The sequence below is a fragment of the Spea bombifrons genome, chromosome 4 (genome assembly GCF_027358695.1).
Source record: "Spea bombifrons isolate aSpeBom1 chromosome 4, aSpeBom1.2.pri, whole genome shotgun sequence".
In the NCBI taxonomy this organism is placed as follows: Eukaryota; Metazoa; Chordata; class Amphibia; order Anura; family Pelobatidae; genus Spea; species Spea bombifrons.
Genome location: NC_071090.1, coordinates 87,052,317 through 87,079,856, shown reverse-complemented (window position 1 = coordinate 87,079,856; position 27,540 = coordinate 87,052,317). Strand labels below are relative to the sequence as shown.

Below are 27,540 nucleotides of genomic sequence, written 5' to 3'. Positions count from 1 at the left end.
TATTTGTAAGTACCGAAAACCAGACGCTACTTCATTCATGTAGTGTAGTAATGTCAATGCTAGAAATAGAACAGGGTGGCAGTTAAAACGGTAAATATTGTTTGTGACAATGTCACGTAAAGCCACACCACATAAGCTCTATTATGTCTCTGCTATGTAAATCATCTTTCAACAAACCTTCTAGGAAGGAGACCATGCGTGGCAATAGCTGCCTGATATTTGTCATTTTAGCGTCAAACTGGTTTATCACCAATGGCATGAAAATATGAGAATGGCATATTTTACATGACTAGGGCTTCACTTGCTAAACCTTAAGTTAAACACGGGACACACATCCGGATAGAGAAGACCACCGATTTATTTTCCAGGAAATAGAAGGAAGTTGAAACCTGTAACAAGTGGATAGCTACAAACAATTTAACCTTTTATTAAAACTTTAACTATAACTGCTCATAACTAACCTGGTTACGGTTAAACTTTTAACCTTTTTTTAGAGATCCAGCCCACCCACTCCCAGCTAAGTCAGTCAATTGCCATTGATAACCCCCAAGCCTGGCAAGCTGTATCAGGACAGTATCTCTACCTAACCCTGCTCTCCTTTCCATAGCCCCCCATTTACTGCCCTTACACCTAGTCGTTTCCAGGGCTGCCTTTATTTCCACATATATTTTCTAAATATACAACAGCATTCTTTTAAATTAATATATCAGTCATTATTTTACAGAGATAGAGATTACAAAGTTAAAGATTGAGAATGTGAATAGAATTAGGAGAGTCATTCAAAGGAGTCATTCAAAATTGCAACCAAGAAGATAAATAAATATCAATCCATATAGTAGATGGTAAAAATAGTAAAAAAAAAAACAAAAAAAAAAAAAAAAAAAGTAGCTCCCTGGCTACTTCTGAAAAAAATCAGAATTCTACTATGATGTTGATGTCTACCAGGGCTGGACATGGCAGGGCAGCCCTGGAACTTTAAGGCCGGAGAGGCAGATTTGGGTGAGCGTGTGGTGCTGTTGGGCTCCCAGTGTGTGTGCCAGTGGCCAGTCATGGCATGATGTCTGGTGTTGATTTCATTTACAAAACAGAATGATGGCGTCCTTACAATTCAACATTTTCTACACCCATTTGTAATATAATCGAGAATACTGTGTCACTTTGTTAGCTACATCTCTATACATATGAAAGCCCATGTTTTTAATGTTTAGACCTGCATATAAAAACTGCGCCATTTTTTAGGGTGATGATGTGGTGCATTGTACCTTATTCTTTCTGTTCTTTTTAGACAGAGGACCTTGCTTTTGTATAAGACTGCACTTAATGGTGATTAGCTCTTTCAGAATGTATGTGCCCTAAGTTTGAACCTTTTTCTGTTGTTTTTTCCATGCAGGTTTTTAAAGAGAGCTCCATCTGACCTATTGTGTAATTTAAAATAATTTGAACATAAAAGTTAAGTTTTATACATACAAACACAATTACATAAAGGAATCTTTCTCATGTATCTCCTCCTCATAAGAGGTGTGTAGTTTGGGATAGGTGCCTTGAGTCACACCCCAAACACTCCTATAAAGAATAAAGCAACCTTTTCAAATGTCATTGGGACCTTTAGATAACTGCCCGTCCAGCACTTTAAGCAGGACGTGCGTATGAATGTAATATTAATTTTTTTTAAAAGAAATAATTTGTAATCAAGATGGTAAAAAATACATACATGCGATGGAAACTACCACTCATATGCTTTATATGGGAGATCGCTATGATAATCCTTTTTGGAGTCTTCGTACGTTATGGTGATGAGGCTGATCCGCATTGGGAGGAGTATAAGAAGAATAAGAACATAACAAGCAACATAGAAAATGACTTTTACTTCAGGTACCCAAGTAAGTATGCCTAAAAGTTAATAAATCGTATAATCCAAGTCAGATTGGACTCTTGGAACAATTACTTTATACCGTTTGTGCATATTCTTGTTAAAAATAGAATTGGAAAGAGTCTAAATGCACATTCTATCCACCATGCCATTTGCTTTATTTGGTTTAAGACCTAAATTGATACAATTAGGATTACGTCAAAAAGTATTGACTGTGTTTTCGCTGGAGAGCTATTCCAGGTATCTACTACCCATTGTGTAAATTAGTACTTTGACATAACTCCTTCCACTCTCCAACTTTAAATCATAACCTTCGGATCTATTATTCTACTTCTCTCTAACATTGTTTCATTTTGTATACCACATCACATCTCTAGGTGTACCTACGAAATTTACATTTAGTCATTTTAAACAGTCTAAAGAGTCACATAATTACGTGACTATATTAAGGAACTCATTAAATAATCTTAATTTGTAACATGTGTGTTAATTTACAGTCCAATTGTGATAAATACTTGGGTTGTGCAGCCAACAGAAATGTGAAAAAATAAAAGGGCAAACCTCACCTTAAGAATGGAGTCTTAAATGATATTTAATTTACAATAATAATCTGTCAGTGGTAACCCTGATTGGAAAACCTGAGAAGAATTCGTGTTATGTCAATATTACACCAAGTAGAGTTATTATTTGGTAAAAAATAAAAAATAATTAAATTCACCAGGATTAGGTAATGTTGCGTAACCATCTGTTCGTGAACTACAAGCTCTAATAACCTTATTTTAAAAGAAGCTAGATAACAATAGTAGTAGTTGAAATTCTTCTGAATAATTTCAGCCACAGCGGCTTTTTCTAAAAACGATTCAGAAATACAATTCGTGAACCCTGACTGTGTAAATAATGCGTACAGAGAAGCCAAACAAATAAAATTTAATGGCATAGATAACTTGACTGGATAACCTTAACCTTCTCATAAACCTTCAGTAATGTAGTACTGAGGTATGAAAATTTGGAGAGCAGGTACTAAATTACCTGAAAACTCTACAGCTTCTGTGAAGAGCCTGCGTACCAAAGCTGGAAAAAAGAATTGTGTATAAATTCCATAGAATGGCATAATAGCTGTGGATGATTGTCTCAATTCAGCAAGCAAGTAGCTTACAGGTGACATGAAGTGAAGGGTTAAGGTGGTCCTGCGCAATGCATATTTCATTGCGCAGGGTTCATTTCAACCCTGGAAGAAAACTAGGGTAGTACCCTTGCATGCCGAACTGAAATGTTTGACTCGTATGAAAAAGCCTAGGGGGTTATTCTCTAAAGCAACATTGACAAGGGAGAGTGCCGATGTTTCAGTGTTCCTTCACTTCTCCATACAATATGAAGAACCAACCCTTAGAGAGCTTCTACTGCACAGAGAGTTATACTGGCCCTGTATTATGTATTGTTAAATCAGTTAACGTTCTCGGTCTCCTTACACATTGGTTCATGCATTGCAGGTGCAACTCAGCTCTTTCCTGCTGAAGAAACTTGGCAGTGTTGGTCCATTAAAATGAATAGCAAAGTGAACTACAAATTCAACCACCAACTCTCCCTTTAGTAAATAAACTCCACAGTTTTCTGACTAAACCCCTAAATCTTACCTTAAGACAATTCAGCTCTTCAGCATCTTAAGGGGGGGGGCAGTACATTCACAAATCATTGGCACTCAGCAGGTCAAAGACATCAGAAAGACTAGATATTTAGGCATCAGCTTGTAGCCAGAAAACAAAAAAACAGTTTTGTTTCCGATAAAGGTTTTTTTCCTGTTACACAGCATTTTTGAACAATAAAAAAATTGCTGATGGTTGTAAATGAGATAATATTGCTTGAGAGAGCTGAATGTTCCTCGCCCTGAAAAATCCACTCACCGAGCAGCAGTTCTATGTGATGGTAACAAACAGATTATAATCAGGTGGCTGCGCATTCTCATTCACAGCCTGGTGCAAGTGAAAATCTTTCTGCTTTGATTGAGAGTTTAAGGTAAGTCATTACTTGAATCAGAGGTCAAGTACTTGACTTAACAAGAAAAAGTCTACTGTTCGCTGCCTTTACGCACCTCATACTAAAAATTCATACATATATAAATCTTTCAGCGTTATGTCACACCTGATAACTAGAAAAACATGATCTCGATGCATACTTGTATAGCGAACATATGCATCTTATACATAAAATAAAATGTGCATTATGTTTGCTTAAAGTTCCGATGTTGAAATCTAAACTTGGGAATGCAGGTAGTTCTTAGTATTATTTCTTCTGTCACCAGTGACCTATTCACATATTCCTTACCCAGGACATTGCCTCAGCTGCAGTCGTTGCTGTTAACCATTTAGATATGATGTCATATCCTAGCACTTTGTCTCTTAAGGATGCACCGTAAAACACTATGGAGGTTGTACCGATTCAGTACAGTAATCCATAATGTAAATGGGCTAGCTGGGGAGATCAGAGATTTCTCTAATAACCAGCCCAGTGAACAGGGGCAGAGTGCTTCCATCCCTCAATGTCCTATCTCCTTTGCAGCCAAACCTTGCTGTCCAGTTTTGTCCCTCAATCTTCTCCTCCTTTATGTCTTTGGATTTTTTCTATACCAAAGATAAAATAAAATGAGTAGCTGTCCCACTTACATACTTTATATAGAGCTGAACAGTACAACATACCTCCCAACATTTCAAAATGTCAAAAATGTCAAGCTCTCATCACCACTTAAAACACGCTTTATTTTTGTCAGCACAGTCATGCTAATTAAAAATAACCAACACATTGAATTGAATTCCCATAAGGCTCAGCCAGACATACTATTTCCATGATGCTGGCTGAGCGTCATGGGAAGTGCAGCTGCAGATGCTAGGTGTGAACTAAAATTCCTATGGTTCTCAGCCAGCCAGGTGTCCACCATAATGCTGGCTGACCATCATTGGAAGAGTAGTCCACAGCAGCAGAGATTTTATTTAATTAAAAAAGGCTAATGTTGGCCTCCTTCCTTTGATTTTGGAATCAAAACAGTTGCTACTGCAAAACTTTTTAGATGAAAAAGTGGCATTTTATTCAGTGGAACAAAACAGTGATCACATTATTCTTCACAATATTATTGTAAGAAACTTTTATTTCTTTATTACTTCATGTAAACTATGTTTTCATATTTAATAAAAGCTATGATTGAGATTTTTGTTTTTATTTCCTTTTTTTTCCAATCTTCCCCCCCAGGCTTGCCACTCTGCCCCCAGAAATGCCTTACACCCCCCTATATGCCGCTCTGCCCCATGATATGCCTTTTAACCCCCTATATGCCTTATACCCCCTATATGGCACTCTGCCTCCAGAAATGCCTTATACCCTATATGCCACTCTGGCATTTAGGGGGTTAAAAGGCATATCATGGAACAGAATGGCATATAGGGGGTATAAGGCATTTCTGGAGGCAGAGTGGCATAAAAGGGGTGGAAAGGCATATCATGGGGCACTCTGCCTCCAGAAAAACCTTATGCCCCCATAAAACACTAAACACCCCCCCCCCCCGACTTACCACTGCTTCCTGATGTCTGGGGCAGCAGGTGGAGGCCGCTCATGAAATTAAAGGGGCTGGCATGTATGTACCGCGTCGCCCAATGGCCATGCCTCAGCACTTCGTCCCACGTCTTAAAAGCTGAGCTGAGGCACGGCCATTGGGTATTAGACGCCGGCCGCTCAGCAGCTGTTTTGAATGTTGGTCTGCCGGTTGAGGTTTGATAGGTGGTGGAGTCCGGTATGCAGGATAACTACTGAAAAATTGCAGAAATAGGAACAGATCCTATTTCTAGGCCCAGAAATCAGTGAGAGGAAAAGTAAAAGTTTTGTGTTATTTACTATATTTCAATCTGCATATTTTATTAAAAAGGATCAGTGGTACTAAATTGTGGCTTCAGGCATCCCGTGTATGATTACTTTTTTTAGTGTTCTGATTACTCCCAATTCTATCACATAAAATTTGATGTTGTATTATCTGCCGATCACTGATGTAATCTTTATCCAGTACACATCGATGCTGAGGAGGTAAGATTCGGTCTATTTTATTTATTTCCATAAAATGGCCACCAAAATCCTCAGCACCAGGCCCATGATGCTCTTAATCCGACCCTGATCGACTCAGTGTGCGTCAGCCAGCTTAAACCCAGCTTGTACCCACAGTGTGCTCCAGCCTTGTGCGGTTTTATTTGGCTAAACTTGAAATGGTTTGTGGACTGACTTTGTTTTACAGTTTAAGTAATTTAGTATTGATAGAATGACATATACCAGCTTTTTTTTTTGATTATCGCCAATTTGCATTATAAAGCTAGAAAGGCCATATTTTCTCTCAGTGAAAAATGAGTGCGGCCCACGCACACATACATTTCTGAAGAAGTGGCCCACTGCAGAAAAACTTGGACACCCCTGATATAAGCTAACAAGGCAGGGGACATTCTGGTCTGCAGACTTGTTTATCTTGAGTAAGAAGGGTATTTGGTGGTGTGAAAGGAACTTGGGGTATTTGTAGCTATTGGCACTGATCTCTATATATATATTATCTCATAGATACTACATAATTTTTATTCCATTCACCGTAACATCACCATTCTTCCCTTGGCATTTTATCCAATCTCTCAAAATAATAAATGTCCTTCTTGGTTCCCTCCTTCGTCTTTAAACCATTTCACATTAATTTTAGACACTTAATTTGACTTTTCCCTAATGGCACCTAGCCTTTTACCTTCATCCCTCTCATTTTGATGTCATTCCTTGTGACTTTCATAACATCCTGTTTCTGTCACCCCATGTGAGGACACCAATTGGTAATGCAAGTGGTATTAAAGATGTTGGTGCCTATAGGGCATACAATTAAGTACATGTCACCTATCCTTGCTATAAAAATGATTGACAGAGAGAGACCCACAAGGGTGAAGTAAACAAATGTTAATTGTATTTCAAAACCATGAACACACTAGACCTTGGATAACTCTGTTAAACTATGCAAAGGATGTTCACTGGATATAATCCAACTTTGTATCTTAATTAGCTTGCAGAACCAGTCAAATACAAAAATTATATCAAGTCTATTACACATCTTATTTCTCCTCCCTTCTTTGTAGATTTTTTTATATGTAGAAAAAAAATTGTCACACCCTTAACAGGTGACTATATAGATGAAATGAAACCTTGCCACATGTTGTAAGAAACTCTAGATTCTGATTGCAGGACAATATTTTGATGCCTCTATCAAGTGATAGCTTAGTCTATAGGTAGATGAAAAGCTTAACAAAAATGTCAAAAAATACAAACATGCGATGGAAGCTGCCCTTTACTTGCTTTGTCTGGCAAATTGTCATGATTGTCTTGTTTGGAGTCTTTGTACGCAATGACATTGAATCTGACCCACACTGGATTGAGTACAAGAAAATTCACAACATCTCGAGTGACAATGAAAATGAATATTACTTCAGGTACTCAAGTAAGTATACTCAAATCACCACTGGCACTGACCATTTCAAATCTATTTATACTGGCATTGTAATTTTTTAAAGAGATTGTGTTAATACTGTACATAGTTTTGAGTTACAGAGCTGTGAATTAGTAGTTGCTTACACTGAACTTAAGCAAAGCTGGGGCCATAGTTCTGTGACAATGTTTATTTTTTAAAGCCTAGTCTCCCATTGCCTACCATTACTGTGTAAGAGAAGGAGTTTCAATTTGTGGTGGTCTGTATGTATGTGCGCTTGTCGCACATAGTAATGAATGAAAGTGCCATATAAGACAGCTCGGTTGTTTTTATTTCATGGCTGCTGAGAGAAAAGAAGGACTGAGTGGTATTTTCTCTCACATATTGGACCAATGTTAAATAAATTGTAGGATTGCAATTTGTGACTCAGGGGAAAACTACAACACAAGTATAGAGAGGCTGTCGCCTAAGGCAAAACTTACTCTCAAGCTGATCACATTAAGACAGCTACATGAACAAACACTGAATGCAAATGGAGGTGCACAAAACTATAAAAGTAAAAAAAAATAATTTCAATCAAAAAATCAAATAACATAATATTACAAAAGAAATATACTTGCAAACTAAAATATAGCATACAGTCCAAAGTCAAATCGAAATAGAAGCAAACACAAGGCCAAAACCAAAAAAAAAAGACCAAATAAAATGCAAGATCGAAATAGAAGCAAAAACAACACAAAAAAGGCCAAAGAGGCAACCTGCCAAAACATTGGGTGTGTCTCCACAGACCAGCTCACCTGTCACTTTGTATTTTTTGGCCTTTTTTGTTGTTTTTGCTTCTATTTCGATTTGACTTTGGACTTTATTTTTTTGCAAGTATATTTCTTTTGCTATATGTTATTTGATGTTTTGCAAAAAAATGTTTCCCTTTGTGACTCAGGATGACATGGTATTCAAATGTACACTAAATGTGCAGTTTGCAAGAGAACAGAACATTTCACTATGCACTACATTGAGGTTCTCCTAAAAAAATGCATTGCCCCTGATTAATGAGATATTTCTTGAGAGTCTACAGGTTCTAAGCAGGTGTTTCCTCTATTATATTCAAGAAGTAGAAAAGGCAGCACTTGGAATGGTTTAGTCAACCAAAAAATGTTGAGAAGGCCACATGCAAATGGGCGTCCTGGGGGGCAAGAGGGGTCCACTGGAGCAGCAGCAGGGAAGGGAGAAAGAGTAAGCTGCTTAGAGTAGGTTAACCAGACATAGAGGAAGAAATAACACCTCTTACTTGGCAAAAAAAGTTTTGCTCTGCTCTGTTTTTCTCCCTCTAGCTGGTCTAGCTTCAGTCTGATCGCTGCTTTTCATAGACACAGAGTCTCCACCTGGAGAAAGACACAGTTGGCAGGCTGCAGACAGAAGGTAGTTTTTATTTCAAACATGTATTGCAGCTACAAAAAAAGAAAGAGGTGCTAGATCATAAATAGAATAATAAATACAGAGATAATGCATTCAACTAGATACCAAAAGCAAAGGGTTCAAAGACCAAAACCCAAATATATATGATATAATAAAATATAACTTTTCATTCATAAATACTAAAAGGCACACTATAAATCTATGTATTGCAGCTAGGATTAGTTAATACTACAGCTCCTATGACTCTCTGCCAGTCTGGTATGTTAATTATGGGAAAGGGAGTACAACTGGAATATCAAAGCTTAGTTTTTATATACTTATGGACTGCCACTGCAGCTGCTGTGGAATGAACATTTTATGATTCTCAGCCATCCATTTAGTTGGCTGAACATCATGACAAATGCAATAACAGCAGCACAACTGCTGGAAAACTACCAAGCGCCCAATTTTGGTTCCAAGTCTTTATGTCCCTTTTTACTCCCCTCTGAGTACCTTCTATTAATACCTCAAAATACTACACTATACTACACAACATGAGCTTTTCTTGACTGCAACTACCATTATGTTTAGCCAGCAATAGTACGAATAGTAGTTGGTAACTGTAGATTGCACTTTCTTTGGGGAGGGGACTGAAATAAGTCTTCAGTACCAACACAAACTTTTGTTGACTGCATCTATAATAATATTCAGCAGCCACATTGCTGACAGAATTTCATGGGAATTGTAGTTATAGACTGGGGTTGTGGTGGCCGACACTACACACTAACTGGAGCTCCCATGATTTACAGTCAACCATTACTGAACAGCATTACATTTATTTCTAAAGCGCCCGCAGATTCCGTCGGGCTGGTACAGTAAATAATTTCAAATCACAAACAACAACAAACTAGTACAAAAGGAGGGCCCTGCTTTTGCAAGCTTACAATCTAGACTGGGTTAGTTGTGGCTAATCTTTACCAGCTCAGCGATTGTAAACTAAAGTTCTCGTGTCGTGCAGGTACATGCTGGTCTGTATACTACTGTGGTCGTATCATTTTTCCTATTAATGGGTAACTAACATTTGCCTCCCACCAGGAAACCATGTTCCTGCACCAATAAAGGTAGGCAATGGTATTTGGGTGGGAGAGGGGAAAAGTGGGAACGATTTTCCCCCCTGGGAAAAACCTGCGGACACCCATGCACACACAGCCTACCAATTTGAGATGTAGTAGCAATTTTTTATGCAAATTGCCCTTAAACCCAGAGACAAATCTGACAGACATTTGTCACTTTGATAAAAAAAATTAAGCCTGAACTAAGTACACACACCACTCCTATGGGATCCAGGGTAACTTGCTTTTTAGGGAAATATGATACTTTTTTGTGTCTAATCAAATGTACCTTAATACTAACATAAAAACTATTATTACTAATTATTACGGTTCTAGGAAGCCCTACCTTTTTACTTACTAACTGTATAATTATGTTTTCTCCTGCCCTTAGCTCACACCTCTACTTTACAGTGCCACATCTTCATTGTGAGTCAGAATAGCCTTAATTAAATGCTAATGAGTTTATATGTGCAAAGTAACCACATCTGAACTAATGATGACACAGAGTATTTTTTTAAAATGCAAAAGATAATCAAGAGGCTAGCCCAAACAAAATTATCTTTGGTTTTTGATCTTCAGCTACCATAATACTTGCCTGTACCTATACTGGCTATCAGGCAAACCGAGTACATTTTGCTGCAGATCCCATCACTTAGTGTGTGGTTGCCAGCTGGATACCCCAGACCGAATGCTGCAAAAATGCAGGTTACAGGCGGCCACACTTATATGGCTTATTCAGAGGCAATTTTAATCCCAGTCCTTCCCTACACATAGTTCCTGAAGCTGGTGAGTGACCACTAAGCACCACTTACCTACAGAAATCAGAGAGGGATAACCTCTTTCAGTTAAAAAACGTAAAAGTTGGGTAAGTAGAGATATTGTCACTTTTAATACTCCAAAATAATAATGTCCATTATGAATTGTTATGCATAGAAATCTAACCGAATGTTGAACACACACCCCGCATATGGAAATGATCTTTTATTAAATATCCTGTTCCTTCTGAACAAAGAGTCTTGTACCTTGATGGATGTTATTGTTGCCCTTTAAGCAGGGTCACAATTTAAGTGATTTGGCTTAATGGATTAATTATTTACTAACTTAACCCAAATATTCCTGATTACTATCAGACGCAGGAGCAAAATAGCATTAAGATCCAAGATGACCTTCAATAAGCATTTAGAGGTCATGCCTTGCATGAGTACACTCTAAGGGATATTTGAAACAGGTGCATGGCATACATTTATCCGAACTGAGCTGTGTGCATAATTACCAGACAACAGGTTTCCAAAGTCAAACAAATTATTTGACTACACATTGAGGTGAATTTGGCAGGTGAATAGACTGATGCCCATGGGGGCCAGAATAGGCTGGAGTGTGCCTTGACTGGGATGCCAAGTAGGGCTAGGCCTGACAGCATTTTTTATGTTTTGGGAGTGGAGTTTTTGGGAGGTTATTTAAGGGAAGGTGTCACTAGGTTAGGGGCCATTTTGTGTATCACCCTACATCGTGTAGTTTGTACCACCCTCCCTCCCGATTGTTTGTAGTGTTGGTTGGGCAGTTAATTTGTCACAGTCGGGGTTGGAAGCTTACCAGGCATCTAGAGGGTGAATGCTCTGGGAGAGAGCATTTTGGTGGAAGGTTCCTTGCTTGTGGTGCACGGAGCCTCGGGTCTCGGGCTGAGCATCCGGGTATGTCCTTCCCTGTGTTGGTAGTACCTGGATAGCCTGGTAAGCTTAGGGGTGTTTTCGATTTTTGTTAATTATTTATGTTATTTATTGTGTCCAGTTTGGTAGTCATTGACCTGTTAACGTTTTTGGTTTAGGTTGCATGACGATGGCTTGGTTAAAAAAAAAAAATTCGGCTATGGCCTTTTCAACCCCACTTTTTGGTGTTGTGTTAATTATTGGGTAGCTAAATTGTTTGGGTCGGCCTGGCCCGGACATCGAGGGTACATCAGTCAAAAGAGCTAAGTATAACTTTTCCATATATCCTGGTTTGTTCACTGCTCTGATGAACAAAAATAGGGGGTAGGAAGAGACAAGCTGAGTGAAGGAGAAGCTTTAGGGGTTAACCCATTTGTGTATGTCTGATATCAGCCTTCTACAGGTTTAGTACCAGCCTTGTATCAATTACTCTAACCTCTACATGTCTATTATTGGACTTAATACCAACACTTAACTTTACAAACTGAGTAACCACAGAATTTTCTTTAGCAAGGAGTTTATCTTGTCATATTATACTACATTACTCTTTAGTTGTGATCTAATGCTATTTAATTAATGTATTTTGCTATAATCCATAACTTGTACAAGCCTTGATTGCAAGTGGAAACTTATCTGTTCTATGTATCCTTAAAGTCTCTCACTTCCAGTACAGCTCCCTTGATACTATTCTGTGTCTGACTAGTCAGGGTCAATATTACCAGGTTTAAGAACATTGAGTATTGCCATTTAATATATTACTTTTATTTCATTCTGTTTTTAGGTTTTCAAGATGTCCACGTAATGATATTTGTTGGGTTTGGTTTCCTGATGACATTTCTGCAACGATATGGCTTCAGCAGTGTTGGGTTTAACTTCTTACTTGCTGCCTTTGGTGTCCAGTGGGCTATCCTAATGCAAGGATGGCTCCATACATTTAAAGATGGCGAGATCGTTATAGGTGTAACAAGGTGAGTAAAGTAAAGGTACACATTGAAACAGAAATGCAACACTTTTTTTATCTTGTTCTGCAGTCTTAATTGCAAAAAATAACCAGGCATGCCAAAGGGCGTGGATCGTACTGTAGAAAGTCAAGGGATAGAATCTGAGTTACAAAAATAGACATCTGGATTACATTTTACTTAAAAAAGAGACTCCCTTTGGATTTTCATGTGGTTCATGTTGTAAATTCATGGAAGGATATCGCCGAGTCTCACATTTGCACACTGATTATGCACACTGAGCATAAAAACTTTACGTATGGCCACACATACGCAGCCGTCGGCCACGCTTACGTCATTAGGTGGCCACCGGCCTTAAAGTGTCCAGGTCATCAAATCATCACCAGTCCAGCCCTGATGGGCGCAGTGGGACACCAGATGAAAAGTGATGGGATGAGAAAATCGGTAGGGAGTTAATTCAGATAGGATAGCATAAAATAATTAATTAGTGTTCTATTTGTGTTGTGTGAAGAAAGGAAACATTTAAAGGAAATTTCTCAAGTAAAGGCCACAGGGTTTGGTGAGCTGATGTGAGGTGTAAAGGAAAGAGCAGAGTCAAATAAAACAACACAAGTAAAGAGATAAGTAAAGACATTCAAGAAAAACTACACGGCTGAATTATAAATGCATAGGTCTCTGGAAGTTGTCTATTGTGTATAGCCGGCACATGTCTTACTGGGAATAGTAAGTCGTTCCATTAATTTTTATTACATATTTTTGCTTCCTAAATACTTTGTTTAACAATTAATGAAAGTTAATATACCTGGCTTGTAAGCCATACAAACAATTTGAACCACTCTAGTTTAATAGGTAACCTTAACAAGGATTATTTGTGTCACCTTGCTTGTTTTACAGAAGCATAAATATTTTCACACAATAATATATGACATTTTGACATTGCTCCCTCCTACACAAGATGTGTCTCCATTATACACAGTTAATAATTTACAGTAGTAACAAGAAAATTAAGTTTATTTGTTTTTGTACAAACACATGTATGTAAAATTTAAAGGGTAGCTGCTTGCTAGTTGAGTCCTATAGGTGTTTACATGTTACCTGTTGTGTTTTACAGAGGTGCATTAAATGTTGAAGGATTATTGAGTATTTTTGTGTAGATGCAAGATGTAGTAGAACAGGGCAATAGGGGTCCTATGTACTGAAATGTTTTCAAAAATATTTTGCATCCATCCCCATAAATACATTTTTTCCAGTGTGGTAATTGATGGTGTTTTAAGCAAGGAAGCATCCATGGCTGTTGAGCTTCTCAGCAGTTTGCAGAAAGTAACATGGATATGATCCCTTACTTTGGCAGCCTTAGGTGAGATCTAGGGAAGGACATAAACCTTATGACATGTAGAGTAGGGATTTGTGCCATCAAAGAAACCTGAAGAGGGAGTACCCACACTCCTATTTCCAAATAAGAGAGACAATGCCACCATTGCAACTACTTTCATCAAGATGTCCTCTCATCATGCTGCATCATTTTCATAGGTAGTGCACACGGAACTCCTGGATACAATGCAGGGCCTAAAACTCATGTCAGAATTTTGAGAACCTTTTAGTTATTGCTCAAACCCAATTTGAGAGGTGGTGCATTGAGAAAAAGGCTATAAACTCTTGTGGCCTGTGGATTATTGCAACAAATAAATGTGCACCCGAGTATTCTTTTAGGTGTTTATCCATATCTGAGTATAGGTCATTTAGTTGAGAATACTATGTGCACTAGACTTGGCCATTTAAAGAGGTGGGACATATGCTAAGGCAATCAAAATTCGGTAACCCATTTACTTCTCCATCATTAAAGAGGTATTTCTGGTATTAATCTTAAACGCATGGACATAATTATTTTCTCTGTCACACCGATCAAAAATAAGCCCTCTAGAACTAATCACATGTAAGGACTTAAGATGAATGATAGAGTAACATATACAGTAAATTCATATTTATGAAGAACTATTCCACAGTAAAATGCGCCATTTGTTTTTGTTTATTGATTTCAGGATTCTCCAGCAAGAAGGGCTAAGCTGACCAGATATAATGCATAATTAAAGAATCTTAAGAAATCTCAATCTGTTCACTATATATTAGTCAGGGCAGGACCAGCTCAGTCCCTCCTGCAGAAGACACCAGAATCTGGTCTGGTTAGGATGACTGTATATAATGGGCGGTCAATTTGGCAAGATGAAATTCATAACTATATCCCAGAAACTCCCTATCTTATTAATCCATCCCTTGGATACATACAGGAGAACCACAGCATTAATCTGCAATGAGAGGACAATGTAGGGTGAAACCTGTATTTAGGGCACAATAAGAAAAGAGAAGTATACAAGTAAATACTTTTCATGCTTAACTTTAGGGTGAAACCAGGACAGACCCAGAAACGGTTCCCAGATGTACCCCTTTATGTCCTGGAAATGCTAAGATGGTGCCATGTGAGCCTACATCTTATAGGGGTATACAGGTCGCCATTGAACAAGTAAAGGGGGTGATTGTTGCATTTTGTAGGACCCTGGACAATGTTATTTGTGGTTAGGGGAGAGTTGATGTGATGTGCATCCTTTCCCTATTGCACAGGGGCAAGGTTGAGTTACTGTATCAAGGTTTACATGCCCTGGAGATGTATTGATTATGGATACAACCCATGGTCCTATTTTTGGAGAGAAGAAGGTGAATAACATTTCAATAGATTTTGTATTTTTTAAGATGTAATAGTTATATTTTTGATATCCTCTTCTTCTTTCTCCCTTCTTTCTATCCCTCTTCTCCCTCCTGTCACTCTCCTCTTTTTTTCTTACTCCATTTTATCGTCTTCTTTTTTTCTCTCTCTCCTTTTTTTCATTTACTTCTTCATTAACTCAGAAATAACACATGTTCACAGTGAATTTACTGTCTCCTTTCCAGCACTGTACTTGTTACACAAAATGAATACTGACAAGGCAAGGGTGTGAGCTTGATTCTTGCATTACACTATAGTTTTGTAACCACAAACCTGAATTACAGTACAACCTGATGCTGCATGACTGGTTAAGCCTCTTACATTAGATCCAGTACTGAGTGATTTTTATCTCTTTCGGTTGCTCTTTAGTGATTCATCAGGGAGGGGATCGTAGTGATCTCTGTCTCGATGCTTTAATAACTTCAAGTTTAGGAAATACAGTCTCAGGAAATGTAAGGTAACCTCTAGCCTCCAGCACTGCTCATCCTACTAAATGATAGAACGTTAAGATTGAGACACTATGTGGCGTTTGTTGTAATGTGGTTCTTATTCTTGAATGAAGTAGCGTCCAGTTTCGGCCCCCTCCCTTCTAAATAAAACAAGAGACCATTCTTTATTTCAAAAACTTTATTAATTGTCAACTATGGATTTTATTTGTCCGCGGTGCGGACCGCATATAACACAGCACCGCGACACTCAACCTTTATTAAATGTTTACATCATTGATAACTTTATAACCGTTTATTAGCCAAACATATTTTGGCCCAGTATATAAACATTTTACCGTCAAAATAACAACAACAATGATAACCAATCATAACCATGAAGTAACCTGCTGGTATGGGCGTATCCACCTGTATCCCTGCTGGAACTGCCGGCGTCCCCCAGCGCGGCAGTCACACGACCATACGATTCACAGGGGCAGCTGCCCCTGGAGTGTCCTGCACTTACACCTCTGTGCACCACAAGTAACCACACCTAGATGGTTAACTCCTGCACCGTACCAGCGTAAAAACCTGAGCCCCCGGCTAATGCAAAAAATCAGGGAGGGATGGGCGGGAAAATTATTTTTTAAAATGCTGACCCTATAGCATAAACCCCCCCTTTATATACCCCCTCAGGGAGGCAATTACCCCCTCCCTTCTGGTCTTGCATGTGCCTCAAAGGCTTAACACCTTAGGTGCTAAAATTTTGCCTAGTCATGCCTTAACCCTTAACACTAGGCTTTCAATGGGGTACCTAGTCCGGCACTTCATTCATGGGGCCCCTCCGTCCAATTCTTTCCCTACGGGGCTGTTCTTGAATGGAAGCACCACCACTTAGAACAGAGCAGCCAACATGCCTGTATGTGCATTTATCTAATAACTATTACCAATTATTAAATTAAAAATAAAGCTTGAGAATTGCCCCCAGCAACATGCTTCTAGTCTGTTTGATGTATGTCCTACTTAAGTCCTCAAGAAAGGCCTTACATTTTTACAATATGTTAATATAAGTCAATGACTGTTTTTGACGCTGCATGGTCTTTGTCAGGCAAGCCCAAGGGTGTGGAACTTGTTCTTCTGTGGAATTTTACCCACTCTGGCAAAGCAACATGGCTTTTAATGTTAAGTATGGTGAATGATGTTAAGGTGAAGCAAGCTGAGGGAATGGCAAGGTTAAGAAATGTGGAGATGTTAAATTAAGGGAGGAGTAAAAGAAATGAGGAAAAGAATTTGTATAAATCCGAATGCACACGTGTATGTGAAAGGGTACAGTTAAAAGGTAGGAGGTTGTTGTCGAACACGTGAATGTGTGAATGCACAGTATCTACAATAACTTTTCAGGATTAATGGTAGTAGAAGTTTGATTACGGACTTATCGTCTGTATGGTGTAAAAGGATGTAACACAAATTAACAAAACTAAATATGAGGGTTTTTTGTTAGAAGCTGAATATGTTGGGAACAGACCTATGTTAAATAAAGGTCACATGTACGGTACACATCTGTGATGACGAAACTGTCAGCACACACTGCTTTGAAGCAAATTACATTGTTCCATGAGCCTCCTTAGAATCTATCTATATATCTATATGTCTGTCTGTCTATATATATCCATCTCTTCAATTAAGCATTTTTTTTTTTTTTTCATTTGCCTGCACAATGGTGCCGCATAGTTCCGTTTGTTCCTAATTATGTTGTGTTCTTTGTTTTACAGCCTCATCAATGCTGACTTCTGTGTGGCATCAGTCTGCATTGCCTATGGTGGAGTTCTGGGCAAAGTGAGCCCAGTACAACTGCTGATCATGACCTTGTTTCAAGTTACCCTGTTTGCAGTAAATGAATATGTCCTCCTAGAGCAACTCCATGTAAGAATCTGCTACCGTCAGTAATAAGATGTTATCCTATTAAGTGGGAAGGCAATAAAACAGTTGCTCTCATGATATACAGAAGACATATTTTGGCAGTCAGCCTTAAAATCTAATACTCAAAAATGCCAAACTATATTTGCATAAACACATAGGCCAGTCTAAATTCATAAATATATTATTAGCCAAATTGCTTAAACTTATTTCAAGTTCCACCCAACAATGGGAACATAAATTCAGTTCAATGGGAAGTAGCCAAAAAGCATGGAGCCACCACCTCATAGATACAGCTGACTCTTATTGCTGAGAATTGAGAATGAGTAGGCTGTCCGCATCATCTTACTACTTTTCACTGCAAATTAACTATAGCAGAGGCATTGCTGTGGCGGGGGGATTATGTGGGCTGCGGTTCTGAATTAAAATTCATGGGCTCAATTACATTTCAGCTCTGAGTCTCTAAAATGAACTCAACCTTATACAGAACAAAGTAACTGGTTGTTAATTAATTTTTATACTATATTTATTAATGTTTTGTGAGTATTGGTCAATTTCTTATAGAAAATACATCTATGTTTTGTAAAAATGTGAATAATTCATTTTATTTATATATATATATATATATAAAAAAAAAAAAACAGCAACCCTGCAGGTGGAGTAGGATCATGGAAATAAGAGTAATCTATTTTAAAGGCAAGGTCACAATAACTAGTGGTCTTTGGCCCCAGATCTTATTGGAACCTAACAATGCCCCTGGCCTACATGCTTTGGTGTGTTTTTAGTAACACATCCAAGATAATCGAGGCCATTCAGTTATTGCCACAGTCAGTAATGCATGGGTGGAGGACAGATGTTTGCAGTTTAATGCTGCTAAACCGGTAACTGCAAAGAATTATAATAATTAATAATCATAAAACTGTGCAACTGAAAATTGGTCTGGAATAAAACCAACACACAATAAGGTTTAAACTAAACAAAATGCAAACGATGAAATAGTTTGAATTTTCTATTAAGATATGGAAAGTCTCGAATAGATGTTGAAAAGTTGGTGGTTTAAACTCTTTAAATCAGGAAAAATGGGCAGACTAGATTGGCCGAATGGTTCTTATCTGCCGTCACATTCTATATTTTCTGTGTGGCTCCATACTAATAAAAAGGGATGGTCAGTCTCCACGTCTTAGTTTGGCCTTCTAGACCAACTTAACATGCTGTCTAAATTTAAATTCAATAAAAATTTCACAAAAACAAGTATGCATCTAGATACATCATGAAGATTTATGAGAACATTCCTATAGAGTTTTAGCATTCACAAGCTCAGTGTTTTATACTGTAACTGAATGTACATTTTTAACATTTTTCAGCCTGTGAAAATAGCTGTTTTTGTTTGAAGCAATACTGTATAGTTGGTTCTGCCAGAGAACAAGAAAAAACACCCCTAAAAAAACTTTTGATAAAAGACATTTTATTGATAAAGCATAGACACATGAGAGCTTAGTGTCTTTCACCTTTAGAAGCAAGAAGGAGGTTTAATAATTAAATGCTAGGTTGCCTTGAATCATAAGATGTTAGTTGTTGAGAAATATATATTTAATTATTTAAGGGTCCATCCCCAGCCGCTATGGGGAGTAAACTTATTGTAGTAAACTTCAATGCATTGTTTACTGTTAATTCCCCATATTTGCCTTAAATTAACTTGGTTTTAGTGAATTTCAAAAATGTGTTATATTAAACGAGTGTCAAAGGGAGGTTGGATGCATGATTGAATGCATTGTATAAAGAGAAGAGGCAGGTGGTACAAGTTGACATATATTGGCTGTGTTTTATTCTTTTACTAATAAATGGCGAGTTATTTCAAGGTGACAGGTCAGTGTTAACGCTCAATTCTGTTTAAACAACCTTAAAGAATTCCAATTATGTATTTTAAAAGTATTGTTATAACAGCCATGGAGTATTTTATTGGCATATTTTTGATCTTCGATAATTTGATTTAAATTCTAATACATTCTGACGTTCTCCAAAAAACAACGAGCCATTGAGCGTTTAACACTAAATACAAACATCTCTATAAGTTTAGGAAATGATAAACAAATATATCGAATTTTGAACAAAAGCAGGGAGGAGGGACACAAGTATTGCCAGTACTTGGAGGTCATGGGTCGCAAAGATTGCATGCTGATTATAAGTTGTTGTTAAACTGTATCTTCACTTTGACCTACAGGTGATAGATGCTGGTGGCTCCATGACAATTCACACATTTGGTGCATACTTCGGTCTGACTGTTGCCCTGATACTAAGCCGTCCAAAATTAAAAGAAACTAACAATAAGGAAGGTTCAAACTATGTCTCGGATCTATTCTCTATGATTGGTGAGTTTGTCTCCAGATATCAGTTGTCATCTGAAACTATAAAGTCTTAATAGGGAAGGGGTTGTTTAATAGTAAACCCTGTCTATAAAGCAACTTCAGTCAGATTCCAAACTGGAATGGAATTTCAGAAGTATAAAAGTACTGCCAGAGGTCATTTCTTCTCTTCCCACCTATAGCATAGTATACATTTTTTGAAAAAAAAAGTTACTAATGTTTTATAAAAAAAATAATAAACCAACTTACATTTACACTAGCTTATAGAAAGTTTTCACAAATAAAACAGAGGGTATATTTAAAAAATGCTGATTTTTAGGTACAATTTACAGATATTTATTAAATATATACAAAGTTACGATGTTGCAAAAGTAGCAGGGAACAAGATAAGAAATTATTACTTTCGCACATTTAAAATAAAAAATAGTACTGACAAGAAGCCAATGCAACAAAGGTCACCTTTGGCCATTTTAGGTGGCATAGAGACAGCAGAAGCATCAAGCTTTTCTTTGTAGAAGATATGGTTGTGTCAATGTATATAGAACACCACAAGTGCTAGATTAAGGTCGGAATCCTGACACCACAGCACTAAAACCTTTCGTTTGTCGTTTTAATCAAAGCTTTAAATGTTTGGACTTATTAATCTTCTGTTTGTGCTCACAGGAACATTGTATCTGTGGATGTACTGGCCTAGCTTTAACTCCGCCATCTCTAATCATGGTGATGCCCAACACAGAGCCGCAATCAACACTTACTGTTCTTTGGCCTCCTGCGTTCTCACAACTGTAGCTATCTCCAGCGTCGTCAATAAAAAGGGCAAAATAGAAATGGTAATTGTCATATATGATATCAGTGACTACATGTAATTTTACCATAACATTGTAGCTATCCAAGCTTAAGTACTTAATTACTTTATTCAGTGGTTTAAAGCAACAGGAAAAACATGGACTAAGAAGAACGTGAAAGAGATAGGCTTCAGACTTTGGCGAAACTCCACCTTTTAATACGTAGCAATCAGGATATGGGTTTACTATAAAGATAAAAGTAACAAATGTTGAAACATCCCTAAATCATTTGTTTTTATTTATTGCCACGTGTCGTTTGATATAGAGAATATTGACTGGAGCTTTTCCGCAGGTTCACATCCAGAATGCAACCTTGGCTGGAGGTGTAGCAGTTGGCACTGCTGCAGAAATGATGCTGACACCATATGGGTCCCTCATTGTAGGCTTTATATGTGGCATCGTCTCTACTTTGGGATTTACATACCTTTCGGTAAGTCACAAAGAATGAAGAAAAACATGTTACCTTGCAGTCGAAACATACTTCCAGCAAAAAGTGATTTGTAAAATGTGTTCAAAAATGTGGAAATGAACCACCAGACTTTGCCTTGGATTCCATCGCATAATTTACGAGAAGCTACTGCATTTTCCTCTAACCTGCACAATTATCACAATTATCACTTTTTCGGTTAGCACTCAGTCATTAAAGCTGTCAACACTAACAAATTGTTTCCATGTATCCTCAATTGTTTCTTTGCTCAAAGCTATGTATAAAGAAGCAGGCTTTCACAAACAAAGGAGCCCATGAAACGTCAGGTAGGGAGCGAAAATAGCATCCCGTCTGCATGTCTCTGCTTAGGATCCTCAAAATGCATTGGGAAACGTTGGACTTTTCAATTCAGAGCCCAATCGCTTGAGATGCCCATATAGATATGAAGGCACTTTATTTTGCTGGTTTTCTTAAACTCTACTTTTTTAAAAATCTTTTTTTCCAGCCCATTTTGGCATCCAAACTGCGCCTGCATGATACATGTGGAATTCATAACCTTCACGGCATGCCAGGCGTGATTGGAGGAATTGTGGGAGCAGTCACTGCAGCTGCTGCCACAGAGGCAGTTTATAGTGCAGAAGGGTAAGATATTGCTTTTTTGTACATACCATTACATGCCATTTGCAATATAATTCTTATATATATTCTTTTTTTGATACTATACCAGAGCAGGCTGTCTATGCCAGCTTGGAGTCCCTGTCAGTCAGATCCAACATCCCTGGCTCTGTACAGATGGACAAGCACTGGTTAAATTTGAATACTAGCGAATGCCCAAACGCCACTGGAAAAATGACTGATCGTAGGTACCGTGATCAGTAATGCAGGGCTATGGAGCTCCGTCATCAGCTAGTGGGGAATCAAAGTAAGAAGAAAAACAACAGTTCAATATGCAGACTCCAGTGGTGTAATAATGACATGAGGGGTGTTGTCACCCTAAGCATTAAAAAGGGGAATAATGGTTGAACAAACCTGGTAGAAATGGCAAAAAGGCACCTAGGGTGTTTAAAAACCTGGTCATGATGGGGTTCGTACATTCAATTTTTAACAGAATCTTTCCAGACTACTAGAAGAAGCCTCTCCTGGAATACAATTGAAGAAATCAGGAATTTACTTTAACATCTTCATTTGTCAAGGGTCGAGATTGCTGTTTTTTTTAAAGTCTTGCAGTAGCATGCATACTAGTCACCATTTGGGGAGCTGGTTAATTAAATGGTAACAAGTATGCAAAAGAAATTACTCAATTTAAACTGCAAAATTTGTATATCTCATGTTTATTATCCATTGATAATTCTACCCCTACATGGTTTGCCAGTAAAGGCCAAAACTGTGAAAAATGAAGTGTATTAATTTGGGGGCGGATTATGGATCTAAACTGTAATAAACCTGGATCATTTTATTTTTCATTCTGTAGATTGGCTACCTTATTTAAATTTGAAGGTGAATTTAAAGACAGAACTACCAGCATGCAAGGCGGGTATCAAGCAGCCGGCATTTTTGTATCACTTGCATTTGCATTTGTAGGTGGTACAATTGTAGGTAAGGAAAATCATGTATTATTTCTGAACTGGTACCAATTAAGAAAGAAATATTGTAATGAAAAATTAAATCTCAATTCTCACGATTTCTTAAATCTTGTAGGAAACTATGTGCATTATATTGCATTAATTGATTATACATTATCAATTTTATTATTAGATTAGATCGCAACAACGCCATTGACAAGTATCTCTACAATTTTGGAGTCACCTGAAACATTTTTGGGACTAATGACAGGGGTGTTATCAAAAACAACCAGTAGTCCCAAAATAAAGCACAGTACATCTGTGTTGTTCTTGAGGCCTTTGCTATCAGGGCTGGACTGGGGATGACAAGGAGATCCTGGCACTTTAAGGCCAGTGGCCTACAAATGACATAATTGCAGCTAGATATGCGTAGCTGCACATTACATTATTCCGTGTGGCCAGGCATCAGGTTAGTTTGAATTATTGTCGGCCAGCAACACACCAGCCAGTTATGGGCCTATTTACTATGGACTGCTTTAAGGCATCTCTAGAAGGACGTTCTAAAAGGAAACTTTGTCTGCTTTCTCTGGAGCTATTTCTTAATTTAATTATATAATATTACTTTAGGATTCATTCTAAAACTGCCCTTTTGGGGAGATCCTGCTGATGAAAACTGCTTTGAAGATGGCGTTTATTGGGAGGTAAGGGCACAATGAAGATACTGACAATATATATAGATATACACACTCTTGCCACAAGGTGGCAGTAAAGCATAACAAAAATATGAGCTACCGGTACCTTTTTCTTAATTGCCTTAATAATTTACAATACACAGACTGAAATACATAATGCGAACTGGCTGCACTTTTTTCATAGTAATAGCCTTCCTATGCAAAGCATCTGCATTCTTACTTTTACCTACCTATTAGTTATACCACTCGTATAGATATTAATGAAAAAATCAGGATTCAATTATTAAAAAGAAATGGCATTGCTTGTTAGTAGAATATATTTCATATTAGTTTAAAGTACCTACATTATTTCAATAATTACTCGACCACTAATATACCCCATTGCATTAATACAAATGTAATGATTTCTCACATGTCATTTGTGTGTAGTCATGTAGGCCCTTTCTGTAGCACATATAACCTGTGGACTAGTTTTGACCAGGTTCTTGAATACTATTTAATCTGTGACTGCATGCTGTCATGCATACCAAGGATAAAAACTTGATGGAAGTTGGAGTATTGTTTGGAATAATTGGTAACCAATGGTACTTGTTTGCAAAACAGTTTGAGAGCACTGCCCTTGGTGATTGAGTTTTGTACCTTCACCACAACCATGTATAAGGCAGCATGATCCTTTATTGTTCAAAAATATAAATACAACTTAATGAGCTCATTTGAAAAAAAAACAAGTTTTACCTCCAACAGATGTCCTAGCTCCTTCTGTGTAGGGTGTGCTCCTTCCACTAGTAGTTCATTCACAAGATGGGGGGACACTTTTACTAATCTCCATTTACTGCTTGGGTGCTTAATAATGGACATATTGGATAAAACATGCCATCTGTAGGATATAAGCCTTTGCCCTGAGAGAATTCCATTCTATTTGATTTGGTGGTAATTCTGGGATGCTCTACCACGGAATAACATAGTTAGTGTCTGAGTTCCCCTTGTAGTAATTCATTTGTTTTGTTTCCACAGCTTCCTGGAGAAGAGGAGGAACCAGAACCTGGCAAACAATACATAACTCATGAACCCTAAAAACATCTATGAATCTTTCAGACCGACGATTAGAACGTCTTCATTGGTGAAACTGGATAATGCAGTTTTGCTGCTGCTCTGCGCCATATTGTTTAACTTTTGTTAGTTTTATGTTTGTTAGTTTTTCAACCATGAAACCTTTTTTATAAAGAAGATAAATGTATGGATATTGTTTCAAATACTTCTTTTGAGCATTAATGCAGTGTAATTCATCGGGATTCCCAGTTATGTGAATAATAACCACATAATCTTTATATGATATTCTTGCTGCTTACACCTGCATCTGTGAAAATCAAAAATGTATTTATGCTACAAAACAAAGCTAAAATTTCTGCACTTGTCCAATCAAGATGTTTGTCATGTGAACAGTGTAATAAAATGTTTAAAGTCCATTCCTTTTTTTTATTCTTTAGACATCAGATTCAAGTCTTCTAGGATTAGAATGGTCTATAACCCTACAGTGCACAATGGAGCTAGTCAGTATGTATGTACCTGTGCCCCTGTAGCACATAGTCACTGTACATATTTTAAAGATATCACAGCACACAGGTAGGGGTTCCATTTGGACAAAGCTTGATGGTTCAATAACTGTCTAGTTTGTAGACAGGTGCAATCCAAGAGTACCATAACTGGCCATTCGGTATGATGTCATATGTCTAATCTTCAGGTATATATGCCAATGGTAATGCAGGGCCCTCCTCACTTGTTGTCTCTGTTTTATTATTTGTTATATTACATGCTACTTGTTATGTCCTGCCTACCCATTGTACAGCACTACAGAATTTGATGGCGCTATATAAAACAATAAATAATAGTAATGCATCACATCCTCTACATGAATTCCTCCTATATGAGGTAAAGGCTAATAGATTTCCTGAAGGGTAGGGACAAATACTAAGTGGCAATTTAATATATAGTAAAGAAAATAGGTATTGCATTAGCCAGTTTTTCCAGGACATGTGTATATTTCACCTGTTTCTTACCAGAACATGGCAAGTGCTACCCCTGCAGTATGCATGTGTGACTGAAAATGTATTCTTTCTTATTGTTAGGGACTTGAACCATCGCCCCCGGGCATGGCAGACCATGCATCTACCGGTCTCACCCCAAGGAGGCTCTGTGGTTTTTGCTGGGCTTCCTGTCTCCCCTGTGCCCCTGTCAAGAGTGTCACTGATTCCTCACAAACCTGAGGACAACCAGGAAATGAAGGACCTTTATATACCAGGGGTGCTTCCAGGCTTCCTTTTTAGAGCATTTTATTTCCTGGCCCTGCATTACTAAGATTTTGTTGCTTGATCTGTGTATTACTTTTTTAGACCCCTGGTCCTGGCCTTGAACTCTATGTTCCTATTTTTGCTCCTTGCGTCAAGTTTGATTGTGATTATCCAGATTTCGACCTTTGGCCTGCAGTGTGGTTATTCTTTTTATTAAATTTGGGTATCGTGCATGGGCTTGGCTTGCCTGACCTTGTTTCCCAGGCCATTTGCCAGTCTCCCCAAACAGGCAAAAGTTTAGTTTTTTTAATGTAGAAAGTAACACTGTACATGATTGGGGGTTGGTGGGTTTGCTAGATAAGTAATAAAGGAACAGTCCTGTCAAGATAATATTAACATACAGTAACTGTTTTTGTAGCCATTGGGCAGTTCTTGTATCAAGCGCTTGCTACAAAATGCTGTTCCCATTAGCTGCAATTTCTGAAAGAAGAGTTTGTGTCCTGAAGCGGCCACCAGGTCATTTCTTCAGCACCTCAGTCTAGGGACAGGGAAGATAATATTTAAACCATTATCCATATACATTCTTGTTGTTTTAGTCATCAACAGCATAGTATTTTTTGATCCTACAACATCTTTAACACATTTTCTCAGAGAAGACTGGGAGGTGGCAGAACTGCAGAATTTCCATTAGGTTATTACAATTTAATTTCCTGAACTTGCCCTATATTCTGCAGAATCTGCATGCCTCATTAACACTGACATCTGTTACGCCTTTTGTAGAAGCTTACTTACTACACTTTCAGAATCACGGCCACTTCTCTGTGAAAATGATCAGGTGCTGATATCAAAATCTGTTAAGGATATAGTCCATAATAAATAAAGGCAAAACTTTAATTAGAAGACTTTAATGCAGTTGTAAAGTGCCCCAGAATACACAAGTGGGTTTAATGCAGGAAGAGTTTAACTATATTAAAACCCTCTTCGGCATCAGGTACATTAAACCTCTCTGCTTTCTGGTTGGCTACATTATACTTAAGCATCAAGATTCATAAGGACTGATTGTAACAATTCATTAAACGGAGACGTTAGAACATATGAGAGGGCAATTGTGTGTAATATCGGGGTTTTTGGTCATTTGGAGGTCAGGAGGAAGTGTGGGAAAAAGAGACGTTAAGTCTATGGGGTGGAAGCTCTAAGGGATTAAAGAGTACAAATTGGATAGGAGGCACAAAGCAATTGACCACATCCACTAGACAGCAGGTTCCCATGAGAGGAAAGGCTAAAGCTGCCTGTGTTTAAGTAGTCGCTGGGCTTGGCCTTACTTATAATCCCTTGTGATCTACGGGCAAGAAGCAAAAAGAGGTTGACAAATTCTCATGTAAAAAGATGGCATACTCCCCCAGGCCTCCATACCGAGCTGTAAGAGGATGAGAGGAAGAGGGAGGGAGGGGGTTTTAATCCTGTGGTTAATAAGCAGGCAGGTGGGCTTAGATCATGTTCCATCGATTGAAAGGCCTACCACAGAGATACTTAAAGCAAGGAGAACTACTCAGATCACTGGCTTCTTGGTTAAAACAAGAACTTTGCTGTCTAAGAGGAAAGGACTTGTGCGTGTCTGTGCGTCTGTGAGTGTGTGTCAAAAGCTCCTTCCATACAAGCTCTGTACATTCTAATCAGATTAAGAAAGCCAATCACTTACAGCCCTTAAAGAGGGCACAAGGTCCCCAATCAGTACC

The 27,540-nt window shown here is 38.0% G+C and overlaps 1 protein-coding gene across 1 annotated transcript; it reads left to right on the top strand.

The window, feature by feature from the left end:
• Positions 1–1,577: 1,577 nt before the first annotated feature.
• On the top strand, positions 1,578–24,982 carry RHCG (Rh family C glycoprotein). The gene is made up of 10 exons (XM_053463525.1): positions 1,578–1,880; positions 12,350–12,536; positions 17,483–17,633; positions 19,849–19,996; positions 20,654–20,820; positions 21,128–21,265; positions 21,768–21,904; positions 22,734–22,858; positions 23,452–23,525; positions 24,531–24,982. Exons 1-10 carry the CDS (start codon positions 1,694–1,696, stop codon positions 24,588–24,590), a joined length of 1,374 nt encoding a protein of 457 aa, XP_053319500.1. The 5' UTR covers positions 1,578–1,693; the 3' UTR covers positions 24,591–24,982.
• The last annotated feature ends 2,558 nt before the right edge of the window (positions 24,983–27,540 follow it).

Excerpts from the sequence above, each read along its gene's own strand:
- RHCG (XM_053463525.1), top strand. The coding sequence starts at position 1,694 with ATGGTAAAAAATACATACATGCGATGGAAACTACCACTCATATGCTTT. Across the intron at positions 19,997-20,653 it reads GGATCTATTCTCTATGATTG|GAACATTGTATCTGTGGATG; the intron begins GTGAGTTTGTCT and ends TTGTGCTCACAG. Across the intron at positions 22,859-23,451 it reads TGTAGGTGGTACAATTGTAG|GATTCATTCTAAAACTGCCC; the intron begins GTAAGGAAAATC and ends ATATTACTTTAG.